Source organism: Pristiophorus japonicus, chromosome 8 (assembly GCF_044704955.1).
Source record: "Pristiophorus japonicus isolate sPriJap1 chromosome 8, sPriJap1.hap1, whole genome shotgun sequence".
NCBI classification, from domain to species: Eukaryota; Metazoa; Chordata; class Chondrichthyes; family Pristiophoridae; genus Pristiophorus; species Pristiophorus japonicus.
The window spans coordinates 36872532-36894676 of NC_091984.1; the positions used below are offsets into that span (position 1 = coordinate 36872532).

General features: G+C 42.1%; 1 protein-coding gene across 1 annotated transcript in view; it reads left to right on the plus strand.

Moving 5' to 3' along the window:
* Positions 1–22145, plus strand: part of szt2 (SZT2 subunit of KICSTOR complex) — a 259721-nt gene that overhangs the window by 68805 nt on the left and 168771 nt on the right. Inside the window, exons 29-35 of the mRNA XM_070886683.1 lie at positions 9078–9339; positions 14696–14870; positions 15312–15404; positions 17301–17382; positions 18050–18346; positions 19018–19153; positions 20083–20199. Of these exons, the coding sequence (XP_070742784.1) occupies positions 9078–9339; positions 14696–14870; positions 15312–15404; positions 17301–17382; positions 18050–18346; positions 19018–19153; positions 20083–20199 (1162 nt within the window). The remainder of the gene's footprint in view (positions 1–9077; positions 9340–14695; positions 14871–15311; positions 15405–17300; positions 17383–18049; positions 18347–19017; positions 19154–20082; positions 20200–22145) is intronic.

Here is a 22145-nt window from a genome sequence, read left to right on the forward strand (position 1 = left end):
AGTTGATGTGGTGTATTTGGACTTTCAGAAGGCTTTTGACAAGGTCCCACACAAGAGATTAATGTGCAAAGTTAAAGCACATGGGATTGGGGGTAATGTGCCGACATGGATTGAGAACTGGTTGGCAGACAGGAAGCAAAGAGTAGGGGTAAATGGGTACTTTTCAGAATGGCAGGCAGTGACTAGTGGGGTACCGCAAGGTTCTGTGCTGGGGCCCCAGCTGTTTACACTGTACATTAATGATTTAGACGAGGGGATTAAATGTAGTATCTCCAAATTTGCGGATGACACTAAGTTGGGTGGCAGTGTGAGCTGCGAGGAGGATGCTATGAGGCTGCAGAGCTACTTGGATAGGTTAGGTGAGTGGGCAAATGCATGGCAGATGAAGTATAATGTGGATAAATGTGAGGTTATCCACTTTGGTGGTAAAAACAGAGAGACAGACTATTATCTGAATGGTGACAGATTAGGAAAAGGGGCGGTGCAAAGAGACCTGGGTGTCATGGTACATCAGTCATTGAAGGTTGGCATGCAGGTACAGCAGGCAGTTAAGAAAGCAAATGGCATGTTAGCCTTCATAGCGAGGGGATTTGAGTACAGGGGCAGGGAGGTGTTACTACAGTTGTACAGGGCCTTGGTGAGGCCACACCTAGAGTATTGTGTACAGTTTTGGTCTCCTAACTTGAGGAAGGACATTCTTGCTATTGAGGGAGTGCAGCGAAGGTTCACCAGACTGATTCCCGGGATAGCGGGACTGATATAACAAGAAGGACTGGATCAACTGGGCTTGTATTCACTGAAGTTCAGACGAATGAGAGGGGATCTCATAGAAACGTTTAAAATTCTGACGGGTTTAGACAGGTTAGATGCAGGAAGAATGTTCCCAATGTTGGGGAAGTCCAGAACCAGGAGTCAATGCCTAAGGATAAGGGGTAAGCCATTTAGGACCGAGATGAGGAGAAACTTCTTCACCCAGAGAGTGGTGAACCTGTGGAATTCTCTACCACAGAAAGTTGTTGAGGCCAATTCACTAAATATATTCAAGAAGGAGTTAGATGTAGTCCTTACTACCCGGGCGATCAAGGGGTATAGCGAGAAAGCAGGAATTGGGTACTGAAGTTGCATGTTCAGCCATGAACTCATTGAATGGCGGTGCAGGCTCGAAGGACCAAATGGCCTATTCCTGCACCTATTTTCTTTGTTTCTATGTTTCTATGAAGCACGAGGAGGGACAGTTTGCCTTTGTCAGTCACAAAGGATGTCATTTGTGACTTTGATGAGAGCCGGTTTGGTACTGCGGCAGACGGGGAAACCGGATTGGAGGGATTCAAACATGGGATTGCGGGAAAGATGGGCACAGATTTGGGAGGCCACAACACACTTGGAGAGGAAAGGGAAGTTGGAAGGTGGTAGTTTGCAAGGATGGAGGGGGTTGCGTGTTTTTTTGAGGAGGGGGTGATGACGGCAGATTTGAGGGAGAGGATGATATTACCTGAGGAGAGAACAAATAGCAATGTCAGCTGACTTGGGAGCTAGAAAAGGAAGTTGAGTGGTCGGCAGTTTGGTGGGAATAGGGTCAAGGGAGCAGGAAGTGGGTCCCATGGACAGGATGAGCTCGGAAAGGTCATGAGGTGAGACCGAAGGGAAAGCTGGAGAAAGAGAAGCTGGAGAAAGATGTGAAGTCGGGGCTAGGGCAGGGGGGATGCTTAGAAAAAGTTTGACCTGGTGAACGGGGGGAAGGAAGGGACGAGGCAGAGGCAGCGAACGGATGGGCTCCATCTTCGAGACAAAGAAGTCCATAAGCTCCTCACACTTATTTTTGGAGGCGAGGGTGGAGACTGGGGAGAGGGTGTTAAAAAGGCGGTTTGCAGTGGAGAATAGAAGCCGGGGTTTATCTTTACATTCTTTACATGGTCCAGCTATATCTGGCGGTGAAAGGCTAAACCAGTTGTCTGCCATATCCATTCAAGTCTGTGTCCCTTGGACTTAAGTGAGCAACGATCAGGGCTGTACCTCACTCTCATTTTGCCTGACCACTCCAATTTAATCTCATCCATGAGACTCACCTCCACTCCCCAATCCCCTTCCTACTCAACGATTCATCCTGGCCCCTATGTTAGTCAACATCGCGAATGATTTACTTTCCTCAGGCACCAGCCCTTTCCCTTTAAAAATGTCATCATAACACCACTCCTCAAAAAAAAACATCCTCCACCTATCTGTCCTCACTACTTACCTTCCTACCTCCAACCTCCTATACCTTTCTAAGGTCCTCAAGCATGTCATTGCCTTTCATCTCTCTTTTTAAAAAAAAAACATCTGCCCTTCGCACAACTTCAAAACTACCCGAGTCAAAATCATGAATGGTATACTCTGACTAACAGTGGTGCACGATAGCTGGATCTGTAAAGGTGCTGTATAAATACAAGTTGTTCTTGTTTGAGTTAATTAGACCATGGGCCAAAGCCTGTTTTCTTGCCTAGATTTTTAGATCCGTAGTCTCCGTGTGGGAAGTACCTAGAACCATGCTAAATATGTTAAAGATATGTATCTGAAGCAAAAACCAAATGTTCCCAAGTCTGAAAATTGAGTGTTACCGAGAAATGGCCAAAAACAAGGAAAAACCATAAAAATGGTTGCTATGAACTTTATTTTCCCTAGCAACTGTGACATATCAGTGCTCCTGCTAAATTTTAAGCATGGATAGTGTAAGAATTGGTAAAAAGAAGTGTCACTGAGGACTTCTGAGGTCTGGATGCATCATATAGTGCAATTATACATAAATCTAAATTTTATTTTCATATCCTTTGCTAAGAAAGAAATTACCATAGCAGCCATTTATTTCATACACACTTCTTGACATTTCAGATGAAGACTCGCACTCATTTGTCAACCATGTAATTATAATAATAATAAAAGTAATAGTATTGATTTTTTTAAAGTTAGAAGTACTGAAAATCATGAAAACCACCTCCAGATTTGTTTTGCATGACACTCACTTCCGTGTCCAACAAAGAATGTTACATCCCCAATTATCTCCTTTGCAGACTTACACCATCTTTCATAGAGGAACTGGTGAAGATTTTCTTTGGGATCATGATCATTTAAAAAGTTAATAGCTGAAAAGGAATGCATATCTATGAATCATCATCAGAATCAAGGGTATCTGTCTCCTCAGTCCTAGAAGTCTTGGGCAAAGATGCAACATTCTCACAACCTACACACGCGCAGATGTCAGTGCAAGGTAGCTTATTGAGACGACAAGAGCAACTTCTTTGCATGAACAATGTGCATGCTCCATTACACTTGCTGATGCTGGAGGAAGTGTCATCCAGTCTGTGACAAGTACATCATCTTCAGGTATCCACCCATGGTCCTTTGGAGATGGGATTTCCGACAGGTTCTCAAGACATTGCTTGTGAATTGCAGACTGGTAATTGGCATTCTGTATATGCTTGTACAGTGAATCTTTATTTGGTGGCAAGCACTTCTCTGCATAACTTTCGGTCTTGAACATTTGACATCTGACCTGGTTCATATCTCTGCATCCACTCTGCCCATAGAGTTCGCAAGTGTATGTCTCTAGTTCTTCACAAAAGGATTGTGAAACCGCAAACGAGGTCGCTAACTTCTCAAATGTCTAATAGTGCTCTTTGCTGACTATCAGGATTTTCACTGATTTCACCTTCCCTATTCCATACAGGGCACTCACTGAATCACATCCTGAAAAACAGTGAAACCCTATGAGAGCAGCACATACATCTTTCCCAAAGTGATCAAAGATGCAATGAACATCTATTGTACGCGTGCTGTTTCCTTTTCCTGTGTGAGAGTAGAGTTTGGCATCAATGTCCTTGCAGAACACCAAGTACTGTACAAAGTCATCAGTGTCAGGACTGTTTATGATGACATGCTCACTGGAACTGGCAACAAATGCGCTGTGATGCAATAGTCATGTGTTGGCTTATTCCTGGTTGGAGAGCAGTGCTGGGATTGGTACCACCTCCAGATCTGTTTTGCTGTCATTCTGACGTATAGCATGACACTCACTTCTGTGTCCAACAAAGAATGTTACATCATCAATTATCTCCTTTGCAGACTTACACCATCTTTTATAGAGGAATTGGAGAAGATTTTCTTTGTGGTCACCGCAAGTCAGAAATTTTGTTCACTGCTTTGGAATTTCTGGTCAGGAGAGAAGATTTTGGTGATTTGCGTTCCTCCAACTGACCTCTGTCCCCTTTCACCACTTTTGATGCTGTTGGTCTTGTATCTGTGTGGAACAAAGTGGATCACTCTGGACTTATTCATCTTTGCTTGTCTCTCAAGAACTTTAAGTACTTGGTCAGCAAACTGTCAAAATGTTGATTGTGGTTTCATGACTTGAATCAATGCCATACCCACACCCGTGTTGAACCACTTGGGATCCCATCAATGGTAGGGGGTGGGTTGACTGACGCCTCGAGAAAGTGTAAGAGTTTGGCTTTGTTTGTCTTGATGGATCCATCATGATTAGCTGGATGCAAGGCCAATAGTCTGAACGTATGAACCAGCATCTCTTCGATGTCCACATTTCTCATGGTTCCAACAACTATTAGTCTGGCAAATAAGTTCCTATCTGCTTTCAGAGCAATCGCTCTACCCTTTACTTTCATTATGGTAGATTTTCCTGAGTCCTTGAAAGTCTTCAGTTTCATCTTCTTGACATGTTCATGAAAGCTGACACCTTGGTTTTGTAGTTGCTTCTGACAAAAAGTCATGAATGCTTGCTCTCCCTTTTCCTTGGCCTCTGTAAGGGCTTTGATTACAGGTGCTGATGCAACTTGGCCTAATGTAATGTGACAAAACTCATCTGTCTCCAAGAAAGGGTCAAAAAGATTAACCATATTCTGAATCGTGTCCATAACATTCTTCACATCCTTTTCATCACGCTCCCTTCTTGTCTTGTCCAAGTCAACGCGAGATCTTGTTGATGTTCTATGACCAACCATCTCTTGGCATTCTCTGCTTATAGCAGCCCTTTCATGCTGTGACAAGATCCATCTTTGTACATCTCCCTTTTTGAAAGTGAATCCTGTCAAACCTCCCTTTGTCTTGGAGTCGCTGTTTGCCATCTGTTCTATAACTTGATCACATGCAGTTTGAGAGAAGCCATATTCTTGCTGTCTCTGGACAACAAACTGTCCTGCTTGTAGCTCTGCAATGATATCGGGATAACTCTCTTTCAAGCTGCACATCTCGAGCCAATAAGCTGAAAGATACCTGGCATAGTTGACCTGGTCATACGAGAAGAACCACGCATCATGGAGTGAACACTTGACAGATGAAAATCCCAGCAGATTACTCTGGTTGTTCTGATAAATAGCAGCAATTTTTTTTTCAACAATACTGATGTAACTGCTCCAGAACTGATGAGTGTCTCGAATCTCTCAAATTGATGATGTCATCAAAATCATCATTGGGGCAGACAGTCTGAAGACCAAATGCAAGATTGTAAGCAAGGTTTTGCTCCTCTTCTGGTAGAGTGTCCGTGTAAGCCTGCCATCTCAATCACTGGAACTTCACACACTATCTTGTGAGTTCTCACATTTCTGTTGTAATGATGGCCACGTACAGCACCATTGACAGCACCTGCCGCAACTAGTTTAGACTCGATGTCTTGAAGATCGGCATCTGCAAATCTTTTCCTGATGCAAGCTATGAATGCCATTGCAGCATGACACTCCCCCATGCGAAGAATAAGTTTCTGCATGAAGAGGGCGTTCGTCCAACGAATCTCCTGGCCTTTTGCATAAATTGCCTGGTCCATTACTATGACAATCTTATCCAGTCCGAGCTTGTCTGCAATATCAACACTTTGTTATAAGATCATGTACATTGTATTAAGCTCAGTTGGGCTAGCATCGATGACTGGAATGTTTGACTTGGGTAGGATTGAAGTTTTCTGTAGCAGGGTATTGAAACGAGTCCATTCTGGCAAGACATCATCATCTCTGGCAACTTGCTGAGGAAGTACACACTATACAAACGGTGTGCAACTTCTTGGATTTGCATGTGATTTTCAAGCTCCAATCGTACTCCCTCACTGAATGTTTGTGGACCTTTCCTTTGACCTCCAGTCGTCAATATTTGTGGGGGGTGGTTGTAAGGATCTTTTATTTGTTTTCTTCAAGGCCGGTAGTTTTGGTTGTTTCGTTGCAGTTGACTCATCCCTTTGAATTAGTATACCATTTGTATTGTGAGTTGTGCCTTTTCCTGACAATGTCTCCTCTCCAAAATCATTGTTGTCCCAAACCAGCTTCATGGCAAGCTTGCCAATGGTGGGCAGAGGAAACGTTACAAGGACACCCTCAAAACCTCCCTGATAAAGTGCAATATCCCCACCGACACCTGGGAGTCCCTGGCCAAAGAGCGCCCTAAGTGGAGGAAGTGCATCCGGGAGGGTGCTGAGCACCTCGAGTCTCATCGCCGAGAGCCTGCAGCGGAAAGAGCGTGCGGCAAACTAGTCCCACCCACACCTTCCCTCGATGACTATCTGTCCCACCTGTGACAGGGATTGTGGTTCTCGTATTGGACTGTTCAACCACCGAAGGACGATTCCAAGGGATTGCCTATGATGATGATGTGTGTACATTGGGCTTGATAATTGGGTGGGATATACTGCTCACCTCGTTGAATCTGGAGCTCAGCCAGCGCTGTGTCATGTTTTCGTACTTGAGAATTTGAAGAGCAATGCCCAAGAGCATTCAGAAGGCCGATCAACTGTTCTGAGCCAGTCATATGTCTGATAGACATGGCCAAAGCAGAGTTTTTTTGGCATGAGCCTCCTCCCTTTCAATCCGAGATTCATGATGTCTTGGTAAACAGAAATAATCTTGCGGCTGATGATGTAATCTACTGCTACCTGTGAGTGGTCTACCAGAAACTCACTTGTGATTCCCGTTGTCCATGCCAGGAAATTAAAAAGCTTATCTGGTCCCAAATTCTTTGCCACATCCAGAGTTCATTCCTTGGCATTTGGTGGCCATCTCAGCGGAGAGACGACACCAGACTTCTCTTTCATTAAATGCTTCAGTGCCAGAGCAGCAAGGGACAAGGGTCTGCAATCAGGTCTTAAATCCAATCCTCTGATATCTGTGTCGGGCTCACTTGTGCTTGTTTCTGAAAGCAAATCTCCGACTGCCTCCTCAGTAACTTCTTATGTTGCAAGATCTTCGACAAAAACAAGATTACTCTCAATACTGTGTGATGATCTGACAAATTTCAGGAAAGGGTACGATTTCTGCATTCTACGTTTAAGATTATACATTTTTATAAGAAGCATCGATACCTTCTCTCAAAAATGCATTTCCTAAACAAACTGTTTAGCTTTGTTGTTCTAAGAACTTCATGGTTCTTTACAATCCTGCCCTCTATCACTGTACCATAGATAGAAATGCCTAATTCCTGTCTGGTAGGGGTTGCCTTTTTGTAGGCTAGTCAGAAATCTGGTGTAGCTCTGGTAGCAGCTAAGATGAGACCTTGCTTCAAGGGCAGCAATTTCTTGTCCATGGATATGCAACAGGATAACCTCATCTTTGTGGGTTTCTGTTGCAAGGAGCAGCTTACCTGCAGTTTTAGTCTCGCATTATACCAACCTCTCTCTCCGTCTCTTTCGACTGTGTCTCTCCACAATGTTCATGTCCTTCTTGCAGAGAAGGCACTGCACTGGAAGATGGGAAGCCCTCGCAGGTATAACCTTGGGGTCTGCCGTCTTTGAGCGAAGCAGTCGAACCTTAGTGGCGGCTTCACTCCTCTCCTCCTCTCTTCTTTCTGTACTGATTCTGCAATGGCTGCGAAGGAATGATAAAATGGATATTCTAATCAGCCCCACTGACAATGACCCTTGGTCATCAAAAAACTGTTTTTTACTGTGTTTGTGCGTGTTATGACCAGAGTGAGAAGTTTAGAGTCAGTCAATCTACACCAAAATAAGTATATGGGCTGAAGCAGGCCCACAAAATGGAATGTATCAAACGGCATAACCATTGAACTAAGGAACGAAAGTTGGATATAAACATTTATAGGCTGACACAGTTTCATAGGAAATACTGTAAAATCATGTGTACTCACGTTCATCATTCTGTTTTTCCCTTGCTTGCTTCTTGGCTCTGTCGATTTTGGATTCATCAATGAAACGCATGTAGCATTGCCGATAATATTCAATCGTATGTGGGATTGTTGCGAGTCTTTCTGGTGCAATAACCAGCTTCAGATCTAAACTTTCGATGGCATTCTCTGCTATTTTAACTTCCTCAGTTCCACTAAATTTCCACTAATGAGTACTCGTGGCAAACTTTATCCAACTAGAGTCTGAAAAATAAATGATGTTGCCTTTGGCTCCCGCAATTACGTGCATGCAGCATACCATTATTTCGGTGCATGTCGTCACTGATTAATCGATCTAGTACAGAGATCGTGATTGGCTGATTTTGCGGTACTGACAAATACAGCAGTTGTGATTGGTCATTTAAGTAACTCGCAATTATGTCATCACTCTGGATTTTGACTAGATTTCTGCCTATTTTCTAATGAAAATTTCTGCAAATTGCTCACTTTTTGAAGATGGGAACATTGATTTTTGTGATAAGTGGTCCCTAAACTAATATTGGTGTGAATATGAAGTACTTCCACAGAGGGGACTACGGAAAAGCATTTTTTTCAGACTCTGCCCACGGTCTAAATTCTTAATGAGTGCACATTGATACTGAGTTATCTATCAAATGCTAAATAGCCACAAAGGTGGATGGTTATTGGAAGTGGAAATGTTAGCCTGTGCAGTAAGGGGTGCTTTTTGTGGTTTGGATTAAGGTACATTTTTGAAAATATTAATGGATTTAATGTTAATTTAACTTGTGGTATACATGATGCGGGATTGCTTGGTTTGAACAAGATATGCGGAAAGTGATTCTTTCCCAACGTTGGCTTCACTTACTGTAATGAGTACAATATTGACCATAAAAAATTTGGTGAGAGTGAAGATGCTTATTTTGAGCATAATTGTATCTTTAAGATGCCATTTTCTTTTCCTCTTAAAGGTGTATTTAGGAGTTTACAACAATCTTATTACATCAGCTCTCAGGACCTACTTACAGCTATGGACTACTGCGAGGAGTTGCTACAGGAAATCGATATCACCACTTTTCTGCAGACACTGTGTGGACACATCCGATCATTCCGTGAAAGTCATGACCTGCAGCTTTGGAGTGATCATGAATCCAATCCTACAACATTTGTGATTGGAGGAGCAGAACCTGAGGATGAGCGGGTGCAGAGGGGTACTCTTGCATCTACTTCAAGGTAACTTGTTCCTAATTGTCCGATTATCTCCTAGCCAGCACATTTGTAATTTAAGTTGGACCTACAGTGGTTTTAAGCATCTGCTAATGTGGCCTGAATCATGGGGAATGATAACAGGTTAGTAATATCGGGCTTACAGATCCTCCCATAAAGCAACCCCCTACTTTCGAACCTTTTAACTTCTGACAAGTAATAAAGAATTTGCTAAAGTACTGTAAAAGCATATAAATAATTTCACTTCACATGTACTGTCCAAACTATCTTAATTTCTATTCCTATATTAATTGGATTGTCCTGATGATGTCATCAGAGGTATACTAATTCATTGATTAGGCTACAGTTGAAATATTGCGCCCAGTTTTAGACGCCTTGCTTTAGGAAGCATATTAAGGCCATGTAGAGGGTACAGAAGAGATTCACTAAGATGTTCCCGGAGCTTCAGTAATGAGGAACACTAGAGAAACAAGGGCTCTCTATTAGAACAAAGGAGGCTAAGCGGAGATCATATATTCAAAATTAATAGAAAAATGAGTTCCACTGCTTAGTAACTACAAGGCATAAATTTAACACCAAAAAATGAAGGAGAGGGAGATCTTTTTTGGAAACAACAGAATAACCTACTAGAAACTGTAGTAGAAGGAGAATCCAAATAGCTTTTAAAAGGGAAGTGGGTAAATATTTATAAAAGGAGAAACTTGAAAGAGTATTGAAAAAGGACAGTGGAATGGGACTAAATGGATAGCTGTTTCAGAGAGCTGTAGTGGGTTGCATGGCCTCTTCCTGTGTTGTAAAACGTTATGGTTTCGGAGGGAGTTCTGTTGAGCAAGACTAAAGGCTCTGCAATCAGTGGCGGGATGAAGTGAGGGGTGGATGCGCTTAAAGCAGGAATATAATGAATATTGATCGTCTACAAACATATTTCACATTTAGTAAATAATGCATTATACTTACAAAATATACTAACTACATCCATTCATCATTATTGTGCTTCACTTCAGACTTTTGAATTTAGCATTGGATTCCTAAATGTTGAACATAGTCTGAATAGATTGCTTATAACTGTACCAGAATCTAAGATCTAATTATAAATTTAGCAATAAAACTTAGTTTAAATTTGGGATTTTGAACTTCTGAACATTTATTTTTAACAAACCCATTCACTATCAGCATTTAGACAACATGCAGTCGGTTGGAAATGTGTTTTAAGCAGCTCTGAGGATTGATGGACTGATTTATATATGTACATAAGAACTGAGCATCCACAGCCCTCTGGGGTAGAGAATTCCAAAAATCCTCTAAGTGAAGAAATTCCTCCTCGTCTCAGGCCTAAATGGCCGACCCCTTATCCTGAGACTATGTCCCCTTGTGCTAGACCCTCCAGCCAGGGGAAAACAACCTCTACCCTGTCAAGCCCTCCAAGAATTTTATACGTCTGATTTTATACAAGTGGATTTTATACTACCCGTTTCCTGTGTCCGTTTCAGTTCTTTTTCTTGTGTTGTGAGCTGATTATTATTCACTGTGTACATTTCAGTGTTCTTGCAGTTTTTTGGTCTCGATGCAGCTTCCTCTTGTCAAAGGGCCAAGAGTGTGGCTCAGAGCAAGGTCTTATGCAGAAAAGTAAGGGGAGACCATTGACTTGCAAACTTTTTTAAACGGACAGGGTCCCTAGGTGGATTACTTTCCCTTTTACCTTCCTCATGGTTTAAAGGACATTCTTAATTGTATATAAAGCTTACATTTTGGTCAAAGAATAAATAAGACATTGCCCAAAATAATCTAACAAATGTACTTGAACTATTTATGTTCATTTCCACTGAAATATGCTGCAAGCAATCCAAAGATATAAATATCGTTTTCAAGACGGTTTCACCTTTTATTACCATTTTGTTCTTGGATGTGGAGAAATTTCTTCACTCAGAGGGTTGTGAATCTTTGGAATTCTCTACCCCAGAGGACTGTGGATGCTCAGTTCTTATGGATATATATAAATTCATCAATCCTTATTTGCTTAACTAGTGTATGAAGAACACTGTTTTAATGAAGTGCCCGATTGAAATATGGCAGGATTTTTAATATAGAAGAGGAAATCTGTATTTTTAGACTTGCAGATTGATTGCTACATACAAACTTCAGCCTAGTAGTCATTGTGAAGAGAACAGCAGAGAAAGACTGAGAGTAGTTGAATGTCAGCAATTATGGGGCCAAGTTTCGATCTGAGTTGCTCCTGTTTTTTTTGGAGCAATTGGTTTAGAATGGATTATCTTAGAAATTTTAATTCTCGACATTTAGTTTGTTTCAGTTCTAGTCAGTTAGAACAGTTTCACTTTGGAACAGAATTTTTTTTTCAAAAGGGGGCGTGTCCAGCCACTTACACCTGTTTTCAAAGTTTCGTCAGTGAAAACTTACTCCAAACTAACTTAGAATGGATTAAGTGAAGATTTTTGTATGCTCGAAAAAACCTTGTCTACACTTTAGAAAATCAGGCGTAGATTACAAATTAGGAGTAGGGAATGGGGGGGGGGGGGTTTAAAGGGAAGTTTACAAACATTAAACATTTCAGTTTTACAAATAAAGAGCCATCAACAATAATAAATGATAAATACATCAATAAATCAACCAATAAATCAATCAAAAAAATTAATAAAAAATAATTAAAAAAAAAAAAAATCAATAAATAAAACATTTTCTACTTACCGACTGCATCACCGGGAGTCCTCCAACAGCGTGCTGGGACGGCCCCACCCAGTGTGTCTCTGTCAGTGTCTCTATCTTTTTGTCTGTCTGTGTGTGTGTCTCACTCTCTGTCTGTCACTGTCTGTGTTTCTGACAGCGAGGGGAGGGGGAGAAGGGGGGTGGGGGGGGGAGAAGGGGAGTGGGCGGGAGAAGGGGGGTGGGGGGGGAGGAAGGAGGAGGGAGGTAGAGGGGTGTGGGGTGAGGAGAAGGGGGGGGAGGAGAAGTGGGAGGGGAAGGGGGGAGGAGAAGTGGGAGGGGAAGGGGGAAGGAGGGGAGGGGGAGGGGGAGGGGGGTGGGAGGAGAAGGGGGGGTGGAAGGAGGAGAAGGGGGGGAGGAGAAACTGGGGTGGGAGGAGGAGAAGGGGGAGAGGGGAGGGGGTGGAGGGAGAGAAGGAGGCTGAAGGGCTGGGCCCAAGACTTTGGGCTGGATTTACAGGTAGGTGGTCTCGGGGCGGGGGGGGGGGGGGGTTTGCGGAGTTCCGTGGGGGGGGGAGTCCCGGAGGTCGGGGGGGGAGGGTGGGGGGGGGCAGAGTCCCGGAGGTCGGGGGGGGTTGCGGAGGTTGGGGAGGGCGGGGGAGAGAGAGAGTCGCGGAGGTCGGGTCGGAGGGGGGGGGGGGGCGGAGCAAAGGTTGGGTCACCGGGGGGGGGGGGGAGGGCGGGGTTCCGGTCGGGTGGGAGGAGCCTTATGCACGCAGCCCCAGTGAGGCCATTCGGCCAGGGCTAGGGGCTGCATGCTTCGGGCCCCTCCCACAGTTTTGGGCGCCTGGAGCTACTGCATATGCGTGCCCACTGTAGCGCGCATGTGCATAGATCCCGGCACTGTTTTCAGCGCAGGGACCTGGCTCCGCCCCCTACAGCTTGTGCTGTGCCGTGCCCAGTTCCAGAGGACCTGCAGGGAGCCGGAGAATAGGTAAGTTTTTTTTAGGCGCACTTTGTGGCGCGAAAAATGGGCGTCCAGGTGGCACGGCCCGAAACCTGGGCCCAATAAGTCCAAAAAGACTGGACCGTGAGGGAACATGGCAATCATTCACCCTGTGTTCTAAGGTAGCTAGTAAAGAGAAAACCAGAGGAAGCATTCAGTGGAACTCAAAATTCTACCTACCTTCCTCCCTCAGTTGTCATTTTGTGTCCCTTAGGATTGCTATAGAAATTATTGACATAGAAATGTTTTGATCCCGAGCAACTTTTCAAATAAAACCACTGTGTATTCCTTTAACTGTGAAAGATGAAGCATGCATTAACACTGAAGCATACTTAAGCAGTATTGTTATATAGCACTGAAACAAGCCATTCGGCCCAACTGGTCTATGCCAGCATTAATGCTGTATGTGAGGCTCCTCCCACCATCTAATCCTATCAACATTGCCTTTTTTATGCTTTCTTCCTTATTTGCTTATCTAGCTTCCCCTTAAATGTATCTATGCTATCCATGTTTTAGCAAGTTCCACGTTCTAACCACTTTTTGGGTAAAGAAGTTTCTCCTGAATTCCCTATTGGATTTATTGGTGACTATCTTATATTTATGGCCCTTAGTTTTGGTCTTCCCCACAAATGGAAACATCTTCTCTACATCTACTTTATCAAACTCTTTCATAATCTTAAAGTCTCTAATGTCCCTATTAACATGTATATGAGTAGATCAACCTTTCTCCATAATTTCACTGAAATTTGTTTCCGGATCTTCACAGCTGTCTAATTTTCTTCGTAGTTTTTATGCAAAACTGAGACCAAATCTAAATCCTCACTTTTCATGGACCAACTTTAAATCGGTGTATGTGAATTTAATTGAAGCAATAAACTGGAGAAAAAAAGGCGATGAAACTGACAAAAGTTGCTGTCAGTTGAATTATACTTCCATGCCTGTGCTTCATAGATTTCAGCTGGGAGTTACATACCCTACGAACACTTTTCAGATACTCTCAAGATAAATGACCAATAAATAAACAATCATGTCTATTCATTAGGCTAACTTGACTCAGGTCTCTGCAGCTTTACCTTGTCCAGTAAAATGAAATTATTTTCCAAAAATGTTATGAATTATTTTGAACACAGATTTTCTCTACCCAACACGAGGTAGCTGTTTGAACTCTGAGTCCCTGTGATGACTCAGATTAAATATGTCGTAAATTTTCTTGCTGAGAATTTTTTTTGTCCTTGTTTGGCAGGTGACCGTGTGAGATGAAGCACTGACTAATCATACTGACCTTTTTCCTTAGTTACTGAATCCATGTCAGTCTTGTCAACCAAGATAAGGCAGCTGTGAATATCTGAGCAGCTTTTGTAATTACTGAGTAGCCTTTGCCAGATCACCACTATCACCACCATGTATTTATACAGCACTTCCAATGGAATTAAACTTTGCCAAACATTTCACAAAAGTGATAACAGACACCAGTACTAGACATATGTAAAATCTGTAATGTACAAGAGTTTATGTGGAAGAATGAACAAAACCATACAGTATTGGGAGGGTATCAGAGTAGATACATTATTAGATTTAGCACTTAGTGACTGCAGATGCATGTCATCTCTATGTGAAGGAGCACCCATGCAATCGTGATCATTGTATTGTCAGATTTTAGTTTTGGAGGTCACTTGATACTTTTCTGTTCTGTTACCAGCATAGAGACTGAAGACCTCAGTGAACAGGATTTGAAGAGTGTACAGTCCAATGTTGCATCCCCAGTGACACACGAAGAAGCAAAAGTGAAGAAAATCTATCCAGAATTTTCCTTATCCCTTCTTCAGTCCAGCCAGCAGTGTGAGGTCTACCCTAACTTGCACAAAATCATTCAGGTATTACATTGAGAGTTAACGGCAACTTCCATAGCTTTAGAATGTATGAATTTTAGGGCAACGGAGCAATCATTAGAAGCCAAGGGTGGGGGGTGGGGTGACCATTCTTGTGGATAGAGTGATCACAGGTACATTTTGTGGACTGGGTGCACGAAAGACTGAAGAGATTACATAGGCATTATGCAAATGATGACATTCAGTAAATCTGTGGTAACTAATGTTTAGTGCTGGGCTTCGGCGTGATTACAGTGACTAATATATTAGATTTTAACGTAATTACTTCTGTTTATCCCTGCCTTCTCAATTAATGATCCTTCACACTGCATCTATTGTTGAAAAGTAGGTTTAAAACTAAAAGCAGTAATTGTGATCAAATAAATCTATATTTTCATGTAAACCTCAGTTTTTACTTGTTTCTTGTTTTAAAACTTGTCTTTTCAGGACAAATTCCTTGAGATTGGACGGCAACATTTCAAGACCGTGCCTTCAAACCCTTATTACTTCTTTTACTGTCCTCCTTCAGCTAAGAAAGAGGCAAGTTTATTATGACCTGAAATATGCACTGTAATTGGGAATTGAGTCAGAGATTTTAGAAAAGAAATGATGTTAGGCTACAAATTGCGATTCTAATGAGAAATGCAGATTGTCTGCATTGTAAGCCACAAATCATATTATATGGGTATAAACCACGACAATCCACAATGAGATATGCAAATCAGCTATGTTGTTAAGCACATTGAGGGGCAGATTGGCTATGCTGTATGGTTATAAGTTAACTGAAACCTGATTAGAAACGTTACATGCTTACAAATAGGATTAAACCTCACGAGAGATGTGCTATACCACTTTTTTTCCTTTTAATTTATTCCGGGGTACTTTTCATGGGTAATGGCAGCTACCCAGTACTTAACCCACATGGCCATGCTCCATGTGTGAGTTGAGACGATGACTGCTGGCAAGGTACTTGTTCATTGGGAAGCATCGTAACTGCGCAAACCTGTCCTTATCTGACTTTCTAGCACAGGTTACAGGATAGTGAAGAAGAATGGGAAACTAAACTGATCTTCCCCCACCCCTCTCTCGGAACAGCCTGGAGACATTATGCATGCGCCTACTTTTCACTATTTCTTCTCGAATTACAGACTGGCATTCCTATTAATGGAAAACAGATGGCTTTGGAGGAGTCAGCAGAGAACTGTACTAGATAAGGTTATTTATGTTGGTAATGTCAACAGTTGCATAAGTTTATTGCATTTTTCTAGAAGTGCTCTGTACCATGCAATGTTAAATTGATGGTTGGAGTAGAGGAGTGGAGTACCATTTATAGGCATTGTTCCCCATTTATGACATTTTCAGGAATGCTTAAATGTTGACATAATCTGCTTTGCAACTACTTCGGAAAACTTGTATAGCTCCGTTAACATAGTAAAACGCCCAAAGGGAAATGGCACCAAGCAGAGTAGGTGTTAGAAGAGAACATACAATAGTTTTGAGAAGATTTTAAAGACAGGGACAGAAATAGAAAGGTGAAGAGGTTTAGGGAGGGACTTCAAATGATTTGGGGCAGAGAAGACATAAACAAAGATACAGATTCACCTAGTGTATATAATTTCCAACCTTGGCTGCCTTTTTCCAGATATTCAATATTTATTTTTTAACTCTCCGACAGCAACTTTCGCTTCAATATGTTTGGGGCTTGCCAATTTTATAATTAAAAAAAAAAAGGAAATACTCAGTTATGAGGGTGAGGTATTATTATACGTAATAGGCTATGCTTTCTGGCTTTATTCCATTGGTTTTCCAACAGTTATGGGCTGGAAATAAGGCTTCGATATTTTCCCAACTCCAGCCTTTCCTTTTCACCAGGATGGATCTGGTTGCAAAAATGTAGATGGGTGCATGGAAATGGCATGCTAATTAGGGAAACACACTCCAGATCGAACATTGGACATGGGCTGCCCATTAGGCAGCAGTGTTGTTTAGTCAGGCGAGGGGGCTTCAGAAGAATGATCATGATTGGCCTGAGCAAGCGTGCTTCAGTGTGGCCATGCACGTGCCTCATCAGCAGCACAAACTTTTTTTTAAATACCATTCTCTTCAGACAACTCTGCACTGCAGCAAGTCCCAGAGGGGACATTTCCATCCCCAGTTTGGTTCAGTGGTGCAGCAGAGACAAAGGAGCTCACCTCCAGGATGCAAGTGCCTCTGGGGCTGGAAAGTAAGCTGAGGCTGAGGGGCATTTCTGTGGCAGATAGAAGTCATGTTCCTCTGGATGGAGCTCCAATCTGAAGGCCGCCAATGGCTTGTGTTCCAAGCTATATGTCGTTATTTAAAAGTGGGAATCTAATCATGTTTGCCTGCATGAATGAGAAGAACTGTAACTGCTCTAATCGAGATTTTCTCAAATACACTTTGTTCTGAAATTTATAGGAAGAAACTTATCAAGATGAAAGGGAACGGAAACAGAGTGAGGACACTGATCTGTCTGAGTTGGAGATTGCAGGGGAGGAGGGTAAGGTGTTTGGAAGTTTTGCAGTATGGTGTGGTTTAATTGCAGGTTATGTTCACTGATGTAATTGTTAGTATCGTTCTGAATCAGTAGTTTATGGGTTAACTTGGGGAATGGAATATATTCCAAATATTGTGCCTATTGTTGGCGTCCACCACTTCCAGGAAAGTCAAACTCCCTCCAAACTGTATCAATAATTTGACTTAATTTCAAACTCCAAACACTTCCTACTACACCATTATGACATTTCCCTTTCCCATAGCAGCCATCCTTGCGGATTGTCAGAGTTAGACTTCCAACTTGGCCAGATTTGAGAGATGGGCTCACTGGGAATTGGTTTGAGATTACTCATAATTCATCTTGGGGCTCTCAAAATCATCAAGGAGAATGTTAATGTTCATTACAATAGTCTAGCCATGATTAATACCTAACTCTTGAGATGAAATGAAAGTGTTCTACTAACACTGCACCACTCATTCTCCAAAAATTTTATTTTGACCGGTATGGTTCCTGAGTGTGGTTATCAAAATTTCAGCCTTGCATCTCGTAACAGCCCTTTCAGTTGGGAGCTGTTGGCCAGTATTTAAAATGTTAAGTTTTGAGGCCTTTACAGGCTAAATTAACTTCACTATGTTGCATTATTGTGACTTCACTTTCTGAAATCCAACAGGCAATACATCTGGATACTGTGTAGTGACAGAGAGCGATCCGGATCTGGAGGTGGAATATCGGGAAAGATCTGACAAGGAGTTACAGGATGCAGACTCGCTCTCCGATAACAACACTGTGAACAGGGATGATGATTCGTTCAGTGTTCTTGGGGGAGATTCTTTAAATGAACAAGACTTTTCTGATCAGGAAATGCCACCATTATTTGTTCATCTCACTTGCTCTCTTGGCGGGAAAAAGTGTCATGGGCCATTCTCGGTAGAATCGATACCAGTGGAGTCTCTGCCCACTTGCCTTAGTAAGTAAAGAGCTTAGCTTTTAAAAGGAAGCTTAGATAATAATGTGTTCTTGTAGTTTATTGTTCAATTTACTCCCCTTCCCTGCGGCACTTGCCATTCCTGCTTGAAAGGATGGGCTGCTGTCGGACTTTTATGTGCTATCTATGAGTCAGAGGCTAGTGCCTTATTCCCCCCTTCTCCTTTCCTGCCTGCCTGACAGCTCCCCTTGATGACATGGCATTAATGAGGGGAGTTTTAGATGTAAACCTGGGTCATGTCGCTCAGCACAGTAATTGTGGATCCACTTGTTACACAGACCTACTGTCTTAGGTAGTGGTGTGACTAGTGGTAATCATTTGAAGTATCACTCAGTCCATATTACTGACCACTTAAGTGAGCCATGAGTGGCCAGCATGTGTATTTTATCAGTTTGATGAAGTACAGGAACTCCTACATTGCCCCAGCTTCAGCATCTGACTGAGGCAAGCTAGAGCAGATGAATCTGAAATACTTTGGGGCTGATAAATTATCTGTTCCATTACAGAGAACCAGCTGCTTAGATCTGGAACATTGTAAGATTCTTGTTCCACCTGGAGCATCAGCTTCCTCAGTTTCTTATGACAGTCCCTCTCCACTGGTCTTTGGTTATTATACAGAAATTCTTTCTAATTGTTTCACTATCTTCATTTAGGTGAAATTATCAACTGCCTGGAGAACTTCCCTGTCAAATCGATTGATCTAAATGATCTAGTTGTCACCCTGGACATTTTTGTGCTGACTCTTCCTGTAGAAATTGAGATTATGGCCACTCATGTAAACCACCACAGGTAGGTCAAGAGTCAAATAGCAGTTTTGCAAGTCTCAGTTGTAGACTGCACTGTGAGCGAATGAGTGTGTTTTACATGCATCTGAGAGAGCAGACAGGACCTTGGTTTAACACATCATCTGGTGTGTTAGTCTATAATTATGTGCTCGTCTCGGAGATCTTCTGGTTCAGAGTAGAGAGTGCTACCACTGAGCCAAGACGGACATTTTGGTAATGTTTAAGACGTGGCTTTGGGAGTAAAGCATGGGCCACTCCTCTGGAAAGCAATCCAACAAAATTCTACTTTTAATTAAAAGTAATAGAATGTTACAGCACAGAAACAGAAATTTGGCTTATCAAGATTTCACTGGTGTATTTCTCAACAGGAGCCACCTAGTCTAAGTCCAGTCTGCCGCTTGCTCCCTATACCCTTTAATGTCCCTCTTGGTCAAGCAGCAAACTCCCTTTCAAAAAATTTATGGACTGTGCTCAGCAAGGTTGTGGAAAATAATTTCACAATCTAACCACCCTCTGTATAAAGTCATTATATTTAACCTGCCCTTAATTCTTTTTGAGATCATCTTAAATTTTATCCTTTTGTTAATGGCTCGCCAACCAGTGGAAACGATTTATCCCAAAAAAACTATGTCTAGTGTCATGAGCTGCATCCACTGTGAAGCCACACTGATCAGACTGCTGGCATAACAATGTTGTCATTTTATTGATTGTGTATGTGGGTGCGTAGAAATAAGTGGAAATCTATTTGCTCGACCAAGCTGTGGTTGAGTTATAGAGTTGTCTGAGACATGAGCAGATGTCTGCATGTGATGCTCAATTTCAGGCTACACTGACTTCCTAGTACTTTTCCCAAGGACAGCTGTGCTATTGCAGATTAATTTGTGTATGCTTTTTGTGTTTTTAATTCTTTGCAAACATTTTCACCATCCCTAGATATACATCTGAAAGCAGCAGCTCTATCAACCGATCACCAGGACAACCATCATCATATCGATCTGATGATGAAATAATGCAAAGCATGGATCGACTTGTCACCACCACAGATGAGAGGTACAGTCTGCTGAGAACTGATTTTAAAATAATCCATTCTGTTGAGGTCATTGCTCAGTAAATTATCAAGAATTTACACAATCTATTTGGAATTTTCAGTATAAGCAGTATACTAATTTCCAAAATGAAAAATGTAAAATATCATGCAGCATACTCAAGAATAAAGTATTAAGCCCACTGTATGCAACAGTGTGCTGTTGTTTGTGAAAGTCCTTGGCCAATATAATATCCTAATCAAAAGTACGACTTTTTTTCAGCAATCTGTAACTGATTTATTTGACACATGATTGCAGTCTGCAGCATTAGAAATCCTGCTCCAATGCTATGCCTAGCTTAGAATTCAGGTGTTCCAGTAGACCTACAAACACGGCTCTTAGAAATAATTCTTGTCCTGGAAGAAATTCTTTCCGTGACAAGTGGAGACAGCGCTAGAGAACTACAAGGAATCCCAAAAGAGCCTGAAAGATGTGGTTCCAAAGGTCATGTATCCTCCATTCCTAGACTTTACCCTGCAACCTCAGAACTTTGAGTTTAATTCATAGCCTTTTGTGTGGAACTTTTATCAAAAGCCTTTTTGGAAGTCAAGATAGAACACATAAGGCTTACCACAGTCCACTTAGACTATTAATTCCTAAAAGAAGTTGAGGAGTTTGGTCTGGCAGGATTTCCCAATCTGAATCAATGCTGACTATTAGAGGGGTCATCAAATGAGGCCACATGGGTTGAATTGAAGAACAAAAAAGGGTCGATCACACGACTGGGATTGTATTATAGACGCCTAAGCAGTCACAAGGAGATAGAAGAACAAATATGTGGGCAAATTGCTGTGAAGTGCAAAAACAATAGAGCTGTAATAGTGGGGGATTTCAACTATTTAACATTAACTGGGAAAAAGGTAGTGGGAATGGTACAGAGGTTGCGGAATTCCTAAAATGCATTCAGGAGAACTTCTTTAGCCAGTTCAAGAGAGGGGTACGATTCTGACTTGGTTTTGGGGAATGAAGAGAGGCAGGTGGAGGGGTATCAGTGGGAAAGCATTTTGATGCTAGTTATCATAATTCAGTAAGATTTAGGGTAGTTATGAAAAAGGTCAAAGGTGAACCAGGAACAAAAGCTCTCAGTTGAGGTAAAGCTAATTTTGCTGAACTGAGATGGGATTTGGCTAAAGTGGACTGGAAACGGCTACTTGATGGTAAATCAGTGTCAGAGCAGTGAGAGGCATTCAAGGAGGAGATCCTCAGGGTACAGAGCAAGTTTGTTCTCTTTTTAAAAAAAAAAGGTGGGGCTAACAAATCTAGGATGTTGAGGGACATGCAAGGTAAGATAAAGATAAAAAGGGAAGCTTATGACAGATACCGAGAACTCAATACTGCAGATACTCTAGAGTATAAGAAGTGCAGTGATGCAATTAAAAAAGGTATCAGGAAAGTAAAGAGAGCACGAAAGAATGTTGGCAAGTAAAATCAGGGAAAACCCAAAGATGTTTTATAAATACATTAAGAGCAAGAGGATAACTAGAGAAAGAGTGGGGCCAATTAGAGACCATAAAGGAAATCTGTTTGGAGGCAGAAGATGTGGGTATGATTCTTAGTGAATACTTTGCATCTGTTTTCACAAAAGAGAGGGGCGATGCAGACTTTGCTATGAGGGAGGAGGAGTGTGAAATATTAGACGAGATAAATATAGTGAGAGAGGAAGTATTAAGGGGCTTAGCAGCTTTGAAAGTGGATAAATCCCCAGACCTGGGTGAAATGTATCCCAGGCTGTTAGAAGCAGAGAGGAAAAAGCAGGGGCTCTGATCATCATTTTCCAGTCCTCTCTGGCTACAGGTGTGGTGCCAGAGGACTGGAGGACTGCTAATGTTGTACCTTTGTTTAAAAAGGGAGAAAGGGTTAAACTGAATAATTACAGGCCAGTCAGCCTAACCTCAGTGGTGGGAAAATTAT